The 21,461-nt window shown below is 35.7% G+C and overlaps 1 protein-coding gene across 2 annotated transcripts; it reads left to right on the forward strand.

The window, feature by feature from the left end:
- Positions 1-6,951: 6,951 nt before the first annotated feature.
- ER (Leucine-rich receptor-like protein kinase family protein) lies at positions 6,952-16,209 on the forward strand. 2 transcript variants are annotated; one of them, XM_086595378.1, is made up of 27 exons: positions 6,952-7,218; positions 8,218-8,350; positions 8,428-8,499; positions 8,600-8,671; positions 8,774-8,845; positions 8,947-9,018; positions 9,105-9,176; positions 9,315-9,386; positions 9,497-9,568; positions 9,667-9,735; positions 9,859-9,930; positions 10,118-10,189; positions 10,330-10,401; positions 10,873-10,944; positions 11,054-11,125; positions 11,217-11,288; positions 11,602-11,673; positions 11,748-11,819; positions 11,905-11,976; positions 12,066-12,137; positions 12,750-12,818; positions 12,919-12,990; positions 13,097-13,170; positions 13,503-13,631; positions 14,322-14,669; positions 14,915-15,285; positions 15,709-16,209. In XM_086595378.1, exons 1-27 carry the CDS (start codon positions 7,107-7,109, stop codon positions 16,072-16,074), a joined length of 2,967 nt encoding a protein of 988 aa, XP_086451504.1. In that variant the 5' UTR covers positions 6,952-7,106; the 3' UTR covers positions 16,075-16,209. The 2 variants fall into 2 exon arrangements, with proteins under 2 accessions (XP_086451504.1, XP_086451505.1); XM_086595379.1 differs by having other exon boundaries at positions 6,959-7,218; positions 9,497-9,563.
- Positions 16,210-21,461: the final 5,252 nt, after the last annotated feature.

Here is a 21,461-nt window from a genome sequence, read left to right on the forward strand (position 1 = left end):
CGAACTATGGATGGGCGTATGTTTTGTTTTGTTTCTCACACGGTCATTTTAAGTGACGTCCATAGGTTTAACAATGTGGAAACGGCGGAGGGGAATTTCCCATTTCTTTTTCAAGTTGTTAGTTCTTGTATATGGTTTACACACTTCATTGGGTGAGTATTTTTTAAGGCAATGGTGTACATTTTTGGGGCTTTTTTTACTAACCCCCCCATTGTATGGTTGCATTTGTGAAAAACTCTCAAAAGTAACAATCGTCACAAAAGACTCCTCATTTTGTCTCGAAAATGCTAATAAGTGGTTTGCTTTTTTGAAATACCAAATTTATCTCGAAATTAAGTAGTCGTTAAGAGTTCATTCATATTCCTTTATTACCAATGACTTTTTTCATAACAAAAGTCAATTTTCTCACTATTGTGTTCTGAAATCCTCTCATGTGCGGTGATTTTAATAAGGTAACTCCAATTCAACTTAATTTTGGCCCGACTCGTTATCAATGGAATCAAGGATCTCTTATTTTTCCTCCAATATTCATCTTATCTTATTGGTTTATTTGAACTGGAAAAATGTGTGTATAATAAAAAAATTTCAAAAAAATTAGGGGTAAATTTGGCATTTCAAAAACGGTCTGTTGATAGTTTCCATACGGAATAGGGAGTCTTTTGTGATGATTGTTACTCCGAAGGGTTTTTTTTACCAACGAGACCATACAATGGGGGATTAATACAAAAAAAAACCCCTAAATTTTACTCTTTACATTGTTTCCACTTTACACCCTCCATTGGAGTTTTCATGAGGAGTAAGATTTTAACTCGCCTTTGAGCCCATTCAAATATAAAATTAGGGCCCCAAGGTAGATGGGCTGGACCTAACGTACTATAAAGTTTGTTGCGTTGTTCGCTCCAAAGTCCAAACTATTCGAACCCGAAATGCATCTCCTTTTATTTGATTTCCTACATTCTGCCAGCCATTAGCCCATTACAATCAATCGGCGAACAAACATTAAGCTCTGGATTCACCAAATTGTTCTACAGTATAGAGCTAAATTCCAAATCAAACTCTTTTGTCTGAATAATGATAATACTAATGATTCAGAAAACCATTAATCGCACAAAACAGTGAACATCCAACGATCTATAACATGATCTCAACGTACATAATATCATCTCAACGTACACAAGTACATAAAGTTCAAGATTATGAATCAATCAGATATTCAGATGTCAAATAAGAGTGGTGAACTGGTGATGCCGCGGGACCCAAAAACTCCCAACTCACAGTCATAGACATCAGAATGAAATGAAAGGAGTTAGCTTTCCAAGGTGAAAGGATAAAAATATAGAATCTACTTGCACAGGTAACCCAAAATGAAGATACGTATTCCTTCCTTAACCGTGACCTTTACCATTTTTTTGTTCTTTTGAATGGACAAACTACACAGCTGTACTATTTATTCAGCAGTTACCATTTTGTTATACAGTCGAAAAAAATTACACAATGGAAGGAAAGGTGCGTGCGTTCATGACTCTCAAGATGATAGCAACAACTCATGCTCTTTCATTCAAGTCCCCATATATAACTTTAATCCTTCCTCTGTCTATATGATTGTTCTGAAAATGCCAGGAACCCCATACGGCTGTCGTTATTTGCTGAATGCCTAATGCTTTAATTAGCATCATTCTTCACAGTGAAGAATATGTAGGAAGTCGGATAGAATGATACATACTATCTTTCTGCGGATTGAATGAGACTATGGGAATGAGAATTATAGGAGGTCGACTATCATGGTAGCTTCTAAGTGTAATTCTACTTTGATTGATCTTTAGACGCTGAAAGTTGGATTTCAGTATAATCCTATTGGGGGTCATACAATTATGCGAGTCGAATAATCAAATGTGGTTCTGCTCGCCCTGATTTCAATTAAAAAGAATAAGTGTGATTAGATGTATGAAATTCTAAAACAATAAATGATTAAGCTTTGGTCCTACTCTATTTTGTTCACAAAAAAATAGTAATTCATACGGCAAGTCATGTCTTAGTCCAACGCCAAATGACCATGTTTATTACTGTTACTTGACAAAATTTAGGAGTGTTGAAGTGAAATTGAACAAATATTCTGTCGCTAATCTGGAAAACAATATTGGTGAGACTGTAGGACTTCAGACACATTTCAAATTGTCAACATCTCTGTAGGTTGAAAACTTTGAACGAGAGACTTTCCTTTCATCAATCAGTATGGAGAATTTTTACAATATTGAATTATTCGGATGGAAAACAAAATTAAAACAGACGCACTACTGCTGTTTTCTATCTCACGAACAAAGTCAATCTTCACATATTTTCATGCACCGATCAGGTACTACCATGCACAGTTATTCTTATATTTATTAATAAATCGGATATATTGGTACTCTACTATAGATTACTTGATCTACGAGAAGTTTGAGAACTTTATCCCTGAGTTTCAACTTTCAAATGATAACGAAGTATCGAGGAAAATAAAAGAGAGTTCAAAATGATAACTAAAAAGATTATTAACTGGTAAAATAATGAGAGAAAGCAGGAAAACATTGAACATATGCGAACTTATGTGTTTGGTGGAAGAAGTTAAAGGCACCTCCTATTTATCTTTTGTATTTATACATGAGTACGATAAAAAGGTATTATCTGAAAAAATGGTACTGGATGGGACCTTTTATCACGTGGGATACTGGGCACGGCATTTATCCAAGTAAGGTGTAGTGCACCCAACAGACGCGGCAAAGTATCTATTGTATTCCTTCCAGGTGCAATCGAAGTATCCCAAATTCCCAATTGAAGAAACATCATCATCTATCACCTGCTCTCAGAAGCGGCAAACTATCCATGGCTTTGCCAGTTTTCATGGCAAGTGTGCGTGGTCCGAAACAATATATAGAAAATTACCCAACACAAGTGCCAAAGTAATTGGAGCGAACACTAGGACAGAAGGACTATAGCTGTTCATTTATATTATTTGTTTTAGAATGAGCATTAGGAAAGGTTTCAACGGTATCTGTATCACTGTATGCATTACTGCCCTGTGCCTTCTTTCACATGCTATATTTGATAGCAATATTTGGTATTAGGTTAGATTGATATTTGATAGCAATTTAGGATTGGTAAATAGAGAGTGACATGTTAATAAATGTAGAAAAAGCATTTTGAATTAATTTCTCCAATAATCGAACCACGCACTAACAACAAGTGATTTTGGTTCAAGTTCCTTTCAACGGACAAAACGCAAATAATGAAAAAATTGATCGTATACCAGAAACATTAGCCATGGAAGTGCCTAACGCATGCTAGGCTGCTAGATTGCTTAAAGAAGGTAAATATAAACACGTCAGAACGAACTCAGAACACGGCCCTATCATCATTTGCTTAATACATCCCCAGTTCCTAACCCATGCATTTGAATTCATTTTGCTTCAATTTTTTCTCAACTCGACATAGCTTTTGACATCGGATAATGGCTGAACTCCAGGGTGCTGAAACCAGGACTGCAGGACATTGCCCATAGGTTACGAAGCACTCCCGTCTGATGAACCAGCACCCATCAGTATAAGTTGGGGTCCAAAAAGACTCGAACATGGGGCCTCACTTAGGTATAGTCGGATATATGACGTCTTAGTACACGAAACGTCGTCGTGTGAAGTGTCGGTGCTTGCTAGCAACTCGCCAACTCGGCTACTCCTACCAATTAGTCAATTACCAGCGGAGCTGTGAGTGGATTAGACTTGATGGTAGTCTTAGAATCGAAATCCCGTTCCAATTTATTTGGAAAGATTACCATATCTTACTTACGTCAGAAACAAATTTTCGTAATGATCAAATGGAAGAAAAATGTTGGGATTCATAGTTCGTATTGTTTCCTGGAGTTGGACATGTTTAATAGAAGCATGTGACGAGAATAAGAATTACAATAAATAATTGTTTATTCATGGATAGGGCAACCTCGATGAAGCTGTTAACATGGTGTAATCAACCTGAATTCTCGTATGCAAGTAAAATCATGAGTGGTCCACTTATTGATTGTTGAGCAGGTCCGGAAAAAAGCAACTCACATGACACAAAAACGGAATGGGACCCAGGAGCAGCTGATACTAACTCTTTCTCTTCAAAGGCAAACAATTAGCAGCGGTATCAAATGAAGTTTTATAATGTCCACAAGTGATGTAAGCCTGGTTAAAGCTTAATGTCAAATGAGGGGACACAGTTGTGGATCAGTTGCTCCAGGTCCGAGCCAAAATTCTAAACTCTGATACCAGTCATACCACCAAGGCACCAATTATTTTTGGCTAAGGTTTGTTTAAGGTCGATTTTCTCATATCAACTTCAAAGATTTTGAAGTTGGCAGCTAGCCCATTTGCATTATTAAAACTAACTTATTTCCAAAAGGGGTTTCCAAAAAATTTGGAATTTTTATTTACAAATCAAACTTCAATATATCGACGGTATGCAATATGCAATTTCATACAAGGTGAAAGGGGAAAAGAAAATGCATTTACGAACGTTATTTTCTTTAACCATTTTTAACCATTACCGTAAAAAGAATGCTATTGCGCGCTAAGATTGAGTATTTACATTGCGAGGTAAAACCGTAAAAGCACAAGCCGCCAACAACATATGCCAGCCGTAAGAGAGATCCTCACACTAGCAGCAAAGATAAAGAAGCCTAGTATAATGAAACATAAAACACTCAAGCGGTACGAGCAGATGAGACCACAAGATTTCCACCTCACCCTTGAAATATTGTTCACAAGTGATATTTTTATATGGGAATATTGGAACAATATCTCTTAGTCCATATGCAGCTTCTTGTTCTGGACCTTTGGGTCATTGGTATGGATCTTCGGGTCTATGCTCTGTAAGGAAGAGGTTCGTGGTTTCTGTGGAAACAGGTCATGATTCCCTTGATGTCAAGATCCGGCAGGGGATGAAGTCGATTGAAGTCGTTTTATGTTTTAGCTTGGATATGTTTGTAATGTATTTGCTGTATTTGATTGTATTTTTTTTGGGTTGTTTGTTGTTGGAAAGGTTTGGTTTTTATGAATAATACAACCAACAGTTTCACTATCTATCGTGGAAAAAACAAAGGGTCGTCCATATGCATGTTTTATATATGTTAATGGTTACATAAACTCCTTTTAAAAGTGATCCCAAAGTTATTTCACTACTAAATACAATGAATTAGAAGTCGATTTTTTGTGGAGATATTTTTTACACGATAAAAATCACCCGCACAAAAAATTAATTCATTTAAAGATATACAACATCGTAAAAAAAATCGTTTAGAATGTTATGAAATTATCTAACGGCGCAATTTTTTTAAATTTCATAACAACTTTTGTCAAAATAAAACATAAGCAATTGAAGTAATTTTCAAGGTTATCCATCATGTTGATGTATATATCGTGTCTTTTAATATTTAATATAGCCCTAATGAGAAGTCACCTGGCAAATTATGACAATTTTGAAATTCCAAAAGTTACAAAAAACACAATATAATTCCAATATATTCCGAAAAAAACTCCAAAATATGATAATTTTCTACTCTAATAATGTTATTACTTATTACAATTTTTCAAAAACTGAAATATTCAACAAAATTTAAAGATTCCGTTTGAAATCATGAACTATATTATGATGTGAGTCATATTAACTATTTTTTTTCGCTACAAAAGGATTTTAAATTAAATTTTAATTGTAATAAAATAACAATTATTTTAAGAGTCATTTTAACTCTTAAATGAGTTTGGTTTTAGTTTTATTTGGTCAACTAATAAGAGCATCTCCAATGCAGGTGTAAAATTACATCTTCACTTATGTGTCATTAGGATTTTACACTTCTAATTGTATAATATTGTATAGCCTATAAATATCCACTCTATATTCTCTAATAGAAAAGTATAAAAAAAATTAGATTTTAAATTCGGACGTCACTTAACGTTTATTTTTAATTTAAACTATGTCTGAGTTAAAAAATTACTTTAGAATTAGAAAGAGACGTTATTTAAAGTGACGTCCAATTTTTTTTTTTACTCAGACATCTATTCCAGTATCATCTGGGCTTTTTATTAGCTGATAATTAGAAGGGGAATTTTCCACCCTCTCTATCAACTAATACTCTATTACTGGATAACACCTCTAAAAAGAGTTTTTTGACATTTGGAGTGTAAAATTTTCACTATATGCGGTTTCACTCCCATTATAAATACCCTACCCATTTAACAAATTGTTTTTTTTAATAAGTATCGTCATTTCTGTGGCTGCAGCCTCTAAACCCTCAAGTAAAAGAAAAGTGACAAACCAAAACGAGGTGGTTGTTGGGGGAAACGAAAGATTCATGAAAAATATGAGCTCCATTGGACCACACTTACCAAAATAGGATCGTTTATGGTCCCGATACTAGCCTGACCCCATATAACCGTTTTCACTTGCACAAGAAAGAAACTAGATAATAGAGAAACAGCAGATACATAAAGAAGCGAAGGAAGTAGTCATTGTCAGTCCAGAAAAAGAGTTGCAGCCTTATTATTGAGTAGCCTCTGAAATCTCTGATGATGCAGAAAGCGAAAGGGAGATAAAAAGAAGAAAAAACACATGCAGTAACTATCAACAGTAAAAAAACAAAGAAGAGGAGAGAGAGAGTGAGAGAAATAATAGGTGAGGAGATGAGCTGTGGAAATTGCAGGCAGGTACAAGTTGTGGCAGAGAAAACCAACTGATGGAGTGGCAGAAGAGTTTTAACTTTTTCTTTCTTTTTTTCCCACCAAAAATAATTCACTACCTTCCCCTCTCTTCATTTACTTCTTTTTCTAGAGAGAGAAAGGCACATAGAGCCAGAATGATGTGATGGAACAATCTAAACTTCCCCCACCTCCCAAAAACAAACACTCTCTCTTAAAACCAACTTAACACACTTCAAAACTCAAAGCACGAAGAAAAAAGTAAAAACCCCACACTCTAAAAAAACATCTTATTTGTTTCTTCTTCTACTTCCAAACTTAGTTGAGAGAGAGAGAGAGAGAGGAGAGAAATGAGCTTTGAGCTAGTTTAGAGTGAACTGTTCACTTGCAAATGCTATCATGGCATTTGGTTTCAGAACTGATGGTTTACTTATTAGAGTGTTTCTTGTTGCTGTTATGCTTCTTCTCACTTCTTTGAGCTTCATTGCAGCTGATACTGATGACGATGACGGTGAGATTGTTTTCTTTTACTTCTTCTTCTTCTTCTTCTTATGTTGTCCCAGTGTGTGTTTTTCATCAAAACAAGAGTGCAACTTTTCTTCTTCTGAAACTTTCTTTTTTCAGCTCAATTTGACCCAATCTTATGTCATTTTCACTGTTGAATTGTTTGTCATATTTCTTTGTTTTGCTAAAAAATGTGCCATTTCTGGAGTTTTCACTATATATCTTAGCTTTTCTGCTTATTAATTTTATACTGTTTCTGTTTGAAAGTTTTGATTTTTTTTTTCTTGGTAGGGAACTGTTTGATTGATGTATAAGTCTAGATTTTTTCCTAATTTTCTAAGTTGTTTTTTTAAGAATGTTGGGTGTTGAAGGCTTTGACTTTGTTATAATAATCAAAAAGCTAAATTTAAAATTTTTTTTCTTAAGGACTTGCTGTACTACTCTTCCCAAGTGACAAAAGTGATTAAAATTGGAACTAAATGTAGAAATGGAACGCTGGAAGGAATGACCAAATTTCAGTGAAGAAGAAAGGAGTACTGAACCCAAAAAAAAATTGATGATAAAAGAATAAAATATCATGCATTAGTATATGCTCAATGTAGAAGTCTCCTTGCTTTCAATTAAGCAAGTTTGAAGTCTCTTGAGTACAAACTAGAAAGTTTTAAAGTTTTGAAGTAGGGAATTACATGAAGGGTGAACGAGTATTAGGCCACATGCAACTTCACATACTCTAACCACATTCCTGTTGCATCAAACCAACTTCTAGGTCTTCCTGGTTCTATTCTTCTCTTTGTACAGTATATGTCTACAATTCACGCTTTTATGTGCCATATGGAAATTGCCCTAGTTTGCCTTGTACATTTGATGGCAGATGATCATAAACTTTTTAGATGGCTCGTGCATAATTTTTGAGAGTTTTTTTTTTAATAATTCAGATAGTTATTATTGACTGAATATTGATCTATTGGTTTATAAGTTACTAATTCTAATTTTCTTCAATTTGAAGGAGCGACACTTTTGGAGGTTAAGAAGTCGTTTCGGGATGTTGACAATGTTTTATACGAGTGGACAGATTCTTCTGACTATTGTTTTTGGAGGGGGGTGACTTGTGACAATGTGACCTTTAATGTCATTGCACTGTAAGTTGTGGTTATCTGGAGTTGTGGACAGGTAGCTTTTGTAGTACATTAATAAGACTTGCATTTTGGTAATGCAGGAATCTTTCAGGACTAAATCTCGGCGGCGAAATATCACCTTCAATTGGAGATCTGAAAGGCCTACTTTCCATGTATTCTCTTTCATCTTATGCATTTGTGGTTGGTATTGTGTTGCTGCTTTGTGTTTGACTTCTAATTTTGATAATGATTTGCCGTTTTATTGTGTGGCAGTGATCTTAATGGAAACCACCTCTCTGGGCAAATCCCAGATGAAGTTGGGGACTGTTCATCTCTCAAAAGCCTGTAAGTATTATTAGGTGTTATCGGAGTTTGGTTGACACTTATGCACAGTGAGCCATAGCTTTTGTTTATATGAATTTGACTTGAAGCTTGATTTTGGCTCAGGGATTTGTCCTTTAATGTTATTGATGGCGATATACCATTTTCAGTTTCAAAATTGAAACAGTTGGAATCATTGTAAGTTTTTGTGAGCCCTAAAAACGTTTTAGTAGAATGTGTTATTTCTGAACTTCTGAACTATGTACTGAATCCATGCTATAATCTTTCTAATTTGTCAGAAATTTAAAAAACAACCAATTAACTGGACCCATTCCTTCGACGTTGTCTCAGATTCCAAATTTGAAGTTTTTGTAAGTAACAATGCTCACTCCCCACCAACTATATTTTTTGTTGTAGTTTGATATCTTACTATGACCTTAACAATTGCTTGTTTCAGAGATCTGGCGCATAACATGCTGAGTGGTGACATACCTAGACTCATTTATTGGAATGAAGTTCTTCAATATCTGTGAGTGTAGTGAAATTTTTGTCTGAAGTGAATCGTTTTTCTTGTTTATTACTATTGTTATTGTTGATGTTATGATTATTTTTTCGAATCCGTTTTGCTTAAGTTAGGGTAACAATTGGTTTTTTGTGTTAACTCCAGAGGTCTCCGAGAAAACAATTTAACCGGGACTCTCTCGCCTGATATGTGCCAGTTAACTGGGTTGTGGTACTTGTATGTTTTCAGCCTCTTCTCATTAATATTTCCAATGATCTACATCTTTGTCTTGTTTTGGACGGGTTCCTTAATGGTATGTTTGTATGTTTGTGTTTCGCCAATTGCAGTGATGTGAGAAACAACAGTCTTACTGGCAGCATCCCTGAGAACATTGGGAATTGTACTGCCTTTCAGGTCTTGTACGTATTTCGTCTTAACTGAATTCTGTTGTGACTTGTGGGGAAGTCTTCTACTCTTGAAAAGTTGGTGGTGTTTAAGCTCTTTCTTTCATTTGTAGGGACGTGTCCTACAACCAGCTGAAGGGAGAAATTCCTTTCAACATTGGATTTCTGCAAGTGGCTACATTGTGAGTAAATGCTACTGTATTTTATTTTAGTTTGTTGTCTTTGGTAGTGTAATGTAATTTCTCAATGTCTGATAATAATGATTTAACTTATTCATCATCTTTTCCCCTCTTATTACATGAAAGATCTCTGCAAGGAAATCAGTTTACTGGGAATATTCCATCCGTGATTGGTCTCATGCAGGCACTTGCTGTACTGTAAGCATTCTTAATTTACTTTTGTTATAAATTTTTTGATATGAAATATTAAGGAGTCCTTAATTTTTCCTCACGAGTGTGCAGTCACCATACTTGTATAATGTCATCCTTGAGCATCATCCTGCCATCCTCCAATAGCTCTGGTAGATTATTTGACCATTGTCTCTCCTCTTTTGTTTCTATACAGTGATCTCAGCTGCAACTTGTTAAGTGGACCAATTCCTCCTATACTCGGCAATTTAACTTATACCGAAAAATTGTAAGTGGTTTTGCTGTGGCTGGTTGTAGAATTTTCGCTTTGGTCAAATAGAAAGTATATGTGTTGACAGTTCATTGCTTTTGTTCTTAAAGAACCTCCACAAATATATCTTAAGGAACCATTATTTTCTTCAATTCTAGGTATTTGCATGGTAACAAGCTTACAGGATCAATTCCTCCTGAGCTGGGGAACATGTCAAATCTCCACTATCTGTAAGGAAGCTTCTTCTCTACTCTTTGATAAATTTTCTTATTGGTCGATGGTATTGTTGAGATTATGGTGAAGTAAGCTCTCATGCTTCGTTATGCTTGTTTTCCATGGGGACACAACTCGAAAAGGCATAGTGCTATTAACTGCCTAAACCTGCTGATTACCCAGGCCCCTGATTCTATTGACTGACAATATTCTATTTGAACAAATTTCTCAAAATGTGGTCTTTTGGATGATTCGACATCAGAATTGTCCAGTTGCATTAACTTTCATTGGAAAGTTAATTTTGCCTAATAGGTGGTCACTAGGAAATATGTTCAACCTCATGAATAGTTGTTGAATGCATGCAAGTGGGCATGCATGAAGTTATACTGTGCTGAATTATGGATGATCATTGTTATTCTTAGACCTTTTGGGAAGAAAAATAGTATTATTTTACTATTTTTTGAGCTACTAAAGTTTTACATCCCCAGGGAGCTGAATGATAATCGACTTAGTGGACATATTCCACCTGAACTTGGGAAGCTTACAGATCTGTTTGAACTGTAAGTGTCTTCTGACTAAATGTATTTTAGTACCAGCTTTAGTCTTCATTAATTTCAGTTTTACCAAAGTTTTGTGAGTTGGTTTGTTGTGCCTTTTTCGTGCATGCAGGAATGTTGCTAACAACAATCTCCAGGGTCCTATTCCGGATAACCTAAGCTCATGTACGAATCTCAATAATCTGTAAGCTTCTAACTATTTCCAGGGGGCTAGTTATTTGAATTAATTGATGTCACTATTTAATAATCATATTGACCAAATGATTTGATGGCAGCAATCTCTATGGCAACAAATTGAGTGGAGGTATCCCACCTGGTTTTGAAAGACTTGAGAGCATGACGTCCTTGTGAGTCCTGTTATTCAACAATTTTTCGTAGTTCAGAATGTTATCCTTTTAACAGCCGTACCCCTTTTTTTGTGCTGTGGTCGTATGTCATGCCATCCTACTTTTATATCTATATCTTGGATGGGTTGGAGTAGTCTGCATCTACAAATGCATGCATTGTGTAAATGATAGGGAAAAAAAGGAAAATTGAGAATTAGCATGTTGACTATTTTATTATGTTCAAAGAAAAACTCTTTAATGCTCTAAGTTCTGTCATATACTCGTATGGATGGTATGGTAGCTTATGGGTATGTGTTGTTCTTGTGAACCACAGGAATCTTTCCTCCAACAATCTCAAAGGCCCTATCCCTATAGAACTGTCACGGATTGGCAATTTAGATACTTTGTAAGTACCATCAAACCAAACAAGTGTTTTTGATCAGCCCTGGAATGTTTATTTCATTAGTTTCTTTTCCTCAGGGATCTCTCAAATAACAAGATTTCTGGCTCCATTCCTTCTTCTGTCGGTGATTTGGAACATCTTTTGAAACTGTAAGTTCTAGTATCTGGTGCCATTCCATCTCCATTTTTCTTCTTTATAGAGTTATAGCTAATGCCTTGTATGTTTATCCACTAGAATTCTTAGCAAGAACAGATTGACTGGTTACATTCCGGCAGAGTTTGGAAATCTGAGAAGTGTTATGGAGATGTAAGGAACCTCCAGTTTTTCCTATTTTATTACATTAACATACATGTGTAATGTTTCTGAACCAATCTAACCATGCTATTATATTGTAGAGACCTGTCAGAAAATCAACTCTATGGTCAAATTCCTCAGGAACTCGGTCAGCTACAGAATTTGTTTTCACTGTGAGTTATACTTCTGATGTTTAATATTAGAGAATGAATCCCGAATTCAGCCTCTCGGGGGAAGAACCTCAGGTTTTAGACTTTTAGGACATTGGCTCTGTGACAAATGTGTGTTCAGTGCACCTTTTGACAGATCCCTAGCTGATGCAATCACAATTGCAAAGAACATCAACGAATCTCTACTAATCCAATATTCAATTCAACCAAAAACTATTATGGCCAAAGGCCTACATAATTTTTTATACCCTATAAGAAGGCGTACAAATTAAAAACTAATTGAAAGGAAACAACTAGAAGCAATACCTAATTCAAATTAGAAATAATCTAAAAGGAAAACTAGTCTAATTAACCTAATCACATTACCAACCATCTTCTAAATCAAAATGAAAAAAATGAAAGAAAGAAATTCAAGTGGGAACCTTGAGTGTTTTATCTGGAACATAACAAAAAGGAGACTCGTTCTAGCTGATAATGATACACATTCATTGTCAGGTGCCCTTCTGAATATTTTGTACTGTGCATGGATTCTTATTGTAATACTTGGGCGAACATAGGACCCTTTTAATTTTCTGCGTGTTTTTCTTGTATCATTTTGAGTTCAAAATAATGCAGGCGTGTGGAGAACAACAATTTAACTGGAGACCTTCTTTCACTTGTCAACTGCTTCAGTCTAAATGTTCTGTAAGTTATCTTTTTGTCTGGGAACTCTATCAAATTTATTATTAGGTTGATTATAGGTGAAAATTGCAGTCCTCATAGTATCTTATTTGCATCTAAGCAGAAATGTGTCATACAACAACTTAGCTGGTGATATTCCTTTGGGAAAAAAGTTTTCAATGTTTCCTCCGAGCAGGTGAGTGATTGTAAACATTTTTTCCTGGTGGGAGAGCTTACCACTTCAGCTTTCTTGACATAGATGGTTCTGATTTCGTATTCTGGGTGGACTGTCTTCTCTGCAGCTTTGTTGGAAATCCTGGGCTTTGCGGTCCTTGGGTTGATTCTCCTTGCCACAATTCTCACTCTCCTGAACGAGGTACACATAAGTTCTTAGATGGATCTTTCTACTGTCGCTATTCTCCAATTTGTTGCTCGTTGTAACAAATCTGTGTGGTCGTTGTGCACATCAATATCATGGGCACTACACGGGACCTATGGTTTCCTTATTCCTGTAAATGGCTGCTGTATCTTCTCAGATTATTCACTTCATGAACATGCCCTTTCAGAGTCATCCCCACTTTCTAAAAACCATATCATCGAACTCATTCATTTTCTTGAAAACCAAAATTAATGAGGTTATATTTGCGTTTAATTGTTTTTTCTAATTCTTGGTAATTTCATTATTTTCCTCCAACGTGGTGTTTGCAGCCTCAATATCTAAAGCAGCTATCCTAGGAATTGCTTTAGGTGCACTGGTCATCCTTCTCATGATCTTAGTGGCAGCATGCAGACCGCACAATCCACCTCCGTTTTCTGAAGGAGCTCTGGACAAACCAGGTGCGTCCCCACTCCATATCTACTCGATAAACATCAATTCCATAATATCTGAAATATCCTGTTCACAAGAGCATGGGGATTTTGCTCATGTATTTGCTAGACATTTGTTTTCTAAACTTGAAACTGGTCGTGAAACGATTGGCAACTTGAACGTTGGGGTTTCCGTTTGACACTCACTGTTGACATGAGTTGGATGCCCCATTGGTTCATTGTTTAATATGGTATAAGAGCAGGCTATTGTTGTGGCCCAAAAGGCTTGTTTACTCTCTGTCACCTATAAATATGTTGTCCAATGTTTAGTGCGCACCAAGATGATTAAGAGTCTTAATTAGCTAATCGTTTGGAGCTTTTGATGAATAGTAGTAATGGAAGCTTGTGGGTTGACCACTTGGGTAAACATTGGGAGCATTCAATTCGCTCTAAAGGCCTAATATTGCAAGGAAATTGCTCTGATACATTTAAATATGTTATCCTCTTTGTAACATTGTAAGCACATATTGCATATAAAATGATAATACATTCTTTATCTAAGTCCCCTTTGGCCTGTGGAACTTCAGTTATCTTGTAAACTTTATATCATCAGTATTGAATCAATCTTTGGTTTATGTAATTAACTAATTACTATGTGCTTTGAGAAAGATACCTGCTCACTAGTCGGTACTTCTTTTTCTCTCCTTTTTTGAGCTTCAGTTTATCAGATCACACCAAAGCTGGTGATCCTTAACATGAATATGGCTCTTCACGTGTACGAGGACATCATGAGAATGACAGAGAATCTGAGTGAAAAATACATTATTGGTTATGGTGCATCAAGCACAGTGTATAAATGTGTCTTAAAGAATTGCAAACCAGTGGCCATAAAGAGGCTCTACTCTCATTATCCTCAAAGTCTGAAAGAATTTGAGACAGAGCTCGAAACAGTTGGGAGCATCAAGCATCGGAATCTGGTTACCCTACAGGGATACTCCTTGTCACCCTCTGGAAACCTTCTCTTTTACGACTACATGGAGAATGGCAGCCTCTGGGATCTGCTACATGGTAAGTGTTTTTTTAACATTACACTTGTGGTCCATCTGAACTATATCTGTGGGTCTGAGCAGATGTTATTTGATTGATGTACTTTATGGTTATGAAAGTTTCCTTTGATATTCGTACTTAACGTTGATAACATGTGGGGTTCGGGCTTGTTTATGCAATTATGTAGTTTCAACGGCTTTAAGATTTTTTCTTGCAGTTAAATGAGTTATTGAGTTTTTATTAAATACCTTCTTACTTTTTGCAAGGCCCCGGGAAAAAGCAGAAGCTTGATTGGGATACTCGTCTCCGCATAGCACTTGGGGCAGCTCGGGGACTCACCTACCTTCATCACGACTGCAGCCCCCGAATAATTCATAGAGATGTGAAGTCATCTAACATACTTTTGAACAAGGAGTTTGAAGCCCATCTTACCGATTTTGGGATTGCCAAAAGCTTGTGCATTACCAAGACTTTCACCTCAACATACGTAATGGGAACCATTGGCTACATAGACCCCGAATATGCTCGCACTTCTCGCCTAACTGAGAAGTCAGATGTTTACAGCTATGGGATTGTCCTCCTAGAGTTACTGACAGGAAGAAAAGCTGTAGACAATGATTCCAATCTTCATAACCTGGTATGGGACTTCCTACTTCAAACTATAGTTTCATTATGTGAATTCAGTTGGCATAATTGAATATCAATAATTTTGTGGTTCCATTATGCCGGCAGTAGAAATTTACTAAAATCGAGAAGACCAACTCAATTGAAAGCATTTGTAGAAAACTGGTTGATCTATATACAGAGGAAAAAAAATTTGTTCAAGTAGATCCAAGTAAAATTGGGTACAGTAAGGTTGGAAAATAGGATTGTCTGATGTATTGTTTGCCAATTTCAGTATCGGTTTTAAATATTTTCTACAGGTGAAACATTTGTCATGAGCCAATAATCTTGACATAAAACGAAAATTGTGCACATTTTAAGATGCTCATTGTTCCTACAGTTTTTGATACTTTTTGCAATGTGAAATAACTGATGTTGTCATATTTTTCGTAAACAGATTATGTCCAAGACTCTCACCAATGGTGTGATGGAGACAGTAGATCCTGACATCTCTGCCACATGTAAAGATCTCGGAGCAGTTAAGAAAGTATTTCAGCTGGGTCTTCTCTGTTCGAAGATGCAACCCTGTGATCGGCCAACCATGCACGAGGTGACACGTGTGCTAGAGTCACTTGTGCCAGTCATTACTCCAAAACCAGCAATGCCACTACCTCTACTACCATCATCTACTAAAGTAGCAAGCTACATGGAAGAATACTCGAATATTAAGAATCCTGGCATGATAAACTGTACATCCATGAGCACTTCAGATGGTCAACTTTTCCTGAAATTTGGTGAGGTAATATCTCAAAACACCGAGTGACCGCATATAGGAAATAATATCAGCTGTAAAATGTGTATAATCTAGTGAATGATGAATTCTAGTAGATATTGTAGTCTACTCTTTTGTAGTAGTTTTGTTGTATTGTTTCTAGTATATATATATTGGGATTAAGTATCTGCATATGGTTGTGGGGTTGAGAACATTGGCAGGAATTCATGTTAGCTTTCCTGAGTTTTCCTTTCCGGACGAGCAGACTGTCTCCCGTGCCAAATTTAGTAAAGCCTTGCCATTGTCTATCTGTGTGGGCTCCATGACAACTTGCTGCTGGCAATCAGTGAATTTTCCAAGATGATGATATTCTGATTATTTCCTTAAATGATTGTCCTGATTGACAGTGACTGATCTCTCAACCAAATCTTGTTACTTGATAGTGGGGTGGGTATTCGTTTCTGGCTTTTAGTGAGTGGGGTAGGTGAAAGTTTTTCAGTTATCTGGACATTTACTCCTCCTGTACAATATGCAGTCCGTGACTAATGCTTGTGTTCTAGGAAAGTTGAAATTTACTTACCAAAACGCTTTGAAAATCTGTGTAACAGTTGTTTCCACGTGAGGAACAAAGCAAATTGTTGAATATAGTCCTAATAGATATCCAAATCAACCAAATATTTGTCATATACTTCAAAGTTAAAACAGAAGAGTGCATATATTTGTTCAATTGTGCTCAAGGCAAAGAACTGGGACAAAATCCTAGTAACATTAGTTCAAACTCAAAGTGAAACTGAAATTGTCCGTAAGCTTAACTGAGTCGGTATAAACGGTTTTAAAAAAAATCCCAAATCGGGCCTTCTCAAAATCATCACATAGTTTGAAACAAATTAAGATCAGTCAAACAATAACTGATGAAAGCAGCAACACTCCGCTCCAGGGCGTAACTTGTCCCAAGCAAACATGTTATTTGAGTAAGCAGTGTGAGCTAGCAGTATTTTGAGTAAGTAGTTCATAAGAAGACATTAAATAACTTTCATTCGTATAATCAACAGTACAATTGTAGCAAGCGGAGATAACATTCTTAGTTGTAACACTAGGGGGTCGGATCATTTGAAATATTAAGAGAGTTTTTTAAATGAAAAGAATAACGATTGTAAGAGAAAAAACTTATTACAAGCATAGAAACAACGTTGCATTTGGAAACACTGAAGCAGATCTAACAACTCAGTTTCACAAACTGGTTGAATTGAGCTTTTCTCGCGAGTGAGGTTTATTTAGCGTTCCTTCCCTTTCTTAAGCTAATAAAAACAAAACATTAAACCCTAGAGTGGAGTGTTGCTGCTTTCATCAGTTATTGTTTGACTGATCTTAATTTGTTTCAAACTATGTGATTATTTTGAGAAGTCCCGATTTGGGAATTTTTTTAGATTTATCTTGGACACACCTATAAAAACACTCTCATACCCAATAACTAACTAAAGTTTTTGTTATACCCCGCCTCAATCCAATAATATCTCCCAAATTAATTTGAGGTATTTTCAATAGGAGCAAAAAAATGGAAACAACACATGCCTAAAATTTGATTCCAATTTTTTTTTTCTTCATCTTCATTAGGCTGGTGGTATTCATCTCCATTACTGGTTGATTCAAATCAAATATGGGTTGCTTGCATGTTTATTAGTGAGAGAAATATTGCTAAAGAAAAGGTTATTAGAGAAGAAATCAAAATCATTTATTTTATAGAAGAAGCAGAACACGTTGTTGTTTTTTTTTTTTTTTTTTTTTTTTTTTTTTTTCCAGTTACAAGTGAAAAACTTATAGTATCTAGGGTTTAGTATTGGGTCCTTAATAGTGCAACGATGTATATATATTCTAATAAATGAATTGTTTTGTCTTCGGTAAGTCTAATAAAAAAAATGATAATTTAAGAACATAAATGTGTCTAAAACAATTTTATTTATTTATTTTAAAGTTGAGGTATAGGAGTGTTTTTATGCGTGTGTCCAAGATCACCTTTTATTTATTAGTGAAAAAACATTTTTTGAAAAAATAAACATGTTTGGTCTCTATTTTTCTAAAAAGTTGTTTTTTCACCCAAAAAATATTTATTGGTAAAAAAAAAAATTATGATAAATAGCAAAAACTTGTTTTTCAACTTAAAAAACTGTTTTTTTGGGATAGTATATGCATATAATGGAAGTGGAGACCGAGACAATATTCTTTACCAAGAGACTAAGGCGATTGAAGTAGGAATGACTCTGAGTCTATCTTTACAATATAAGCACCTAGCTTCTTGTGGAGTCTGATTCACTGAATGCCATCCAAGCTATCAACAAGCGTGAAAAATCTCCATAGTTTTGTGAGGACTTGATCAACTCTGTCCACTCTTTAATTAGTTATTTTTATTATATCTCTTTCACTCATATGTATAGAGAGTGTAACAGAGTGGCAAATTAGCTGACAAACTTATATTAGGTTGGTTGTAATTATTATATCTAGTGGTCTCCTCCCCTAGATGCTCTTTTAAATATAATAGTGGAGGAAGAAAATAAACTCTGAAACCCTAGAATTTTTGTTTCTTCTTTCTTAAGCAATCAATGTTACAATTGTCTATTTGTATAGTACTCCTAATACAAGATTACAGAAAACTATTATAGAGAATGATTAGCTGTCCTAAACAGTTACAACCATAGACTTCTTGACTTAACTTCTTCATGTCTCTGACTTATCTTCAGATGACGTATTACCCCCTTTCAAGTTGAAGGGGAGAGGGAATAACCGAAAGCTTGGATAAGAGCGGATGGAATCTCGTGTACATAATCCTTTTGTGAATATATGCGCAAGTTGATCTCCGGGTACATAAATACTTGAGATCAATGACTTTGTTGATCACGAGCTCTCGAATATAATGATAGTCAATCTCCACATGTTTTGTGCGTGCATGAAAGATAGGATTATTAGCTAATGCAATAACACTAATGTTGTCCGCAAGTGAAGTTAGGGAGATTGAGATAAAGGAATGTCGCGAATCCTTTAACGAAAGACAAATCCAATAAATCTCTCGAGGCAATGTGTGTGCTAAAGAACGATATCACCGGCTTGGTACTAGATTGAGCAAGCGTATGTTGCTTCTTGGCGAACCATGAAATAAGATTATTTCCTATGAACACACACATACCCAGTAATAGATCATCTATCTATAGGACATCCAACCCAATCAACATCGGTATATGCATGAATATTGAAAGAACTTCTAGTAAACCAAATACCTTTATCAAGTGTGCCCTTCGGATACCTTATGATGTGCTTAATCTGGCAAAAAATGAGGAGCTCTTGGGCCGGTGCATGAACCGACAAACCATGTTGGCAACAAAGGGAGATGTCGGGCCTTGTCCAGTGAGATCTTGCAAGGCTCCTACAAGAGATCCGTAAGTAGTTGGTTCCGAGTACTTCTCCTAAATGTGAATCTAGTTTGCAACTAGAAGAGATTGGAGTTAGTGCGGGCTTGGCATCCACCATGTTTGCTTTCTTCAAAAGATCATAAGTGTATTTTGTCCGACATAGAAATAAACCCCTTTGATCTTTTGTACCTCCAAACCTAGAAAGTAATGAAGAGTGCCCAAGTCTTTCATAGCAAATAATGAACTTCAGTCTAGCAATAACTTAATGATATACGAGTTTAGAGCTCCCCTCAGTAATTAGAATATCGTCCACATACACGTATGAAAGTAATCCGACATTGAGTCTTTCATAATGAACAATGAATGATCCGCTTCAAGAAGTATTAAAGCCAATAGCTAATAAAACTTGAAACAACTCTTCATACCAAGCACGAGGTGCTTGTTTAAGACCATATAAAGATTTTAATAACTTGCGGACATAGTGAGGCTTTGTAGGATCAACAAATCCCTGTGGTTGTTTCATAAAGACCTCCTCTTTGAGATGACCATGTAGAAAGGCATTAGAAACATCCAATTGCCTTATATCCCAATTATAATGAACTATGATGGAAATTATTAGTCCGATAGTAGTAGGTTTAGCAACGATTTGAAGGTTTCAAGGTAGTCAAAACCATATTCTTTGATTGAACCCTTTAGCCACCAATCTTGCTTTATGCTTGTCAATAGTACTATCTGCTTTTTGTTTTGGCCTAAACACCCATTTATTATCCACAATATTCTGAGAAGGAGAAGGTGGTACTAGAATCCAAGTGTTGTTTTTGGGAAGTGCATTAAACTCACTAACCATAGCATATTTCCAGTTTGAATCCTTAATGGCTTGAGAGAAACAGGTAGGAGTAGAAGGAATGAATAGCAGAAAGATTAACTTGAAGTGCATGAGGTAAAGGATGTTTAGTGGAGTTTAAAGCTTTTTGTTTAGAAATACCATGCTTAGCTATTGTTTGCATAGAATGAGTATTAGACGAAGAAGGAATTTTGACAGATGAAGATTGAGAAATGTTAGAAGGGTTGGAAGTGATGATATTAAGTGTATTTTTATTGTGTAATGATGAATCTACAGTGGAAACTTGTCTAGGTATGATAGAGGAGAAATTAGGATTAAAGGAAGTTTGAGGATTGACAAGTTTGAAGGGAAATTCATGCTCATTGAAAATCACATGTCTGGAAATGTATACTCTGCCGGGGTTGAGATGAAGACATCTATAACCTTTGTGATTCAAAGAATAATCAATAAAAACACAAGGTTTAGACCTTAACTCTAACTTGTTGGAAGTATAAGGTCTTAACCAGGGATAATAGCTACATCCAAAGGTTTTGAGTCTAGAATAATTAGGTTTCCTGTGAAATACCTTTTCCCATGGTGAAATGAAGTTTAAAGAAGATGAAGGCAACCTGTTGATTAGATAGACTGAAGTGGAAAAGAGATCTACCCAGTATTTAGATGGAATATAGGATTGAGAGATGAGAGTTCGAGACATATCTAGAATATGTTTGTGCTTTCTTTCCACCACTCCATTTTGTTCGGGAGTGTGAGGACAGGAGAATTGATGTGCAATGCCAGATAAATAAAGAAAGTTTTTGAATTTGGCACTAATGAATTCTCCCCCATTATCAGTTCGAACAACTTTGATCTTGTGAGACAAAAAAATTTCAATGAAAGATTTAAATGATTCAAAGATAGAACAAAACTGAGATTTAGAATGCAAAGGAAAAAACCAGCAATATTTAGAGAAATCGTCAACAATAGTAGCAAAATATTTATTTCCGCTAACTGAAATAACAGGAGAGGGGCCCCACAAATCCATGTGAAGCAATTGCAAAGGTGCAATAGACTTACAAACAGACAAAGTAAAAAGCAATTTGGTTATTTTTCCTATAGTACAATCATGACAAAAAGAAGATTTTGATTGATTGTGAACTTCAATACATTTTGCTTGAATGAGTTTATGCAGAATTGGGGTAGCAGGATGACCCAAT

This window comes from Coptis chinensis, chromosome 3 (genome assembly GCF_015680905.1).
Source record: "Coptis chinensis isolate HL-2020 chromosome 3, ASM1568090v1, whole genome shotgun sequence".
Lineage (NCBI taxonomy): Eukaryota > Viridiplantae > Streptophyta > Magnoliopsida > Ranunculales > Ranunculaceae > Coptis > Coptis chinensis.

Coding starts and splice junctions, on each gene's coding strand:
- ER (XM_086595378.1), top strand. CDS start 7,107: ATGGCATTTGGTTTCAGAACTGATGGTTTACTTATTAGAGTGTTTCTT. Junction 7,219..8,217: donor TGATACTGATGACGATGACG/GTGAGATTGTTT, acceptor TTCAATTTGAAG/GAGCGACACTTTTGGAGGTT. Junction 11,126..11,216: donor TGTACGAATCTCAATAATCT/GTAAGCTTCTAA, acceptor ATTTGATGGCAG/CAATCTCTATGGCAACAAAT.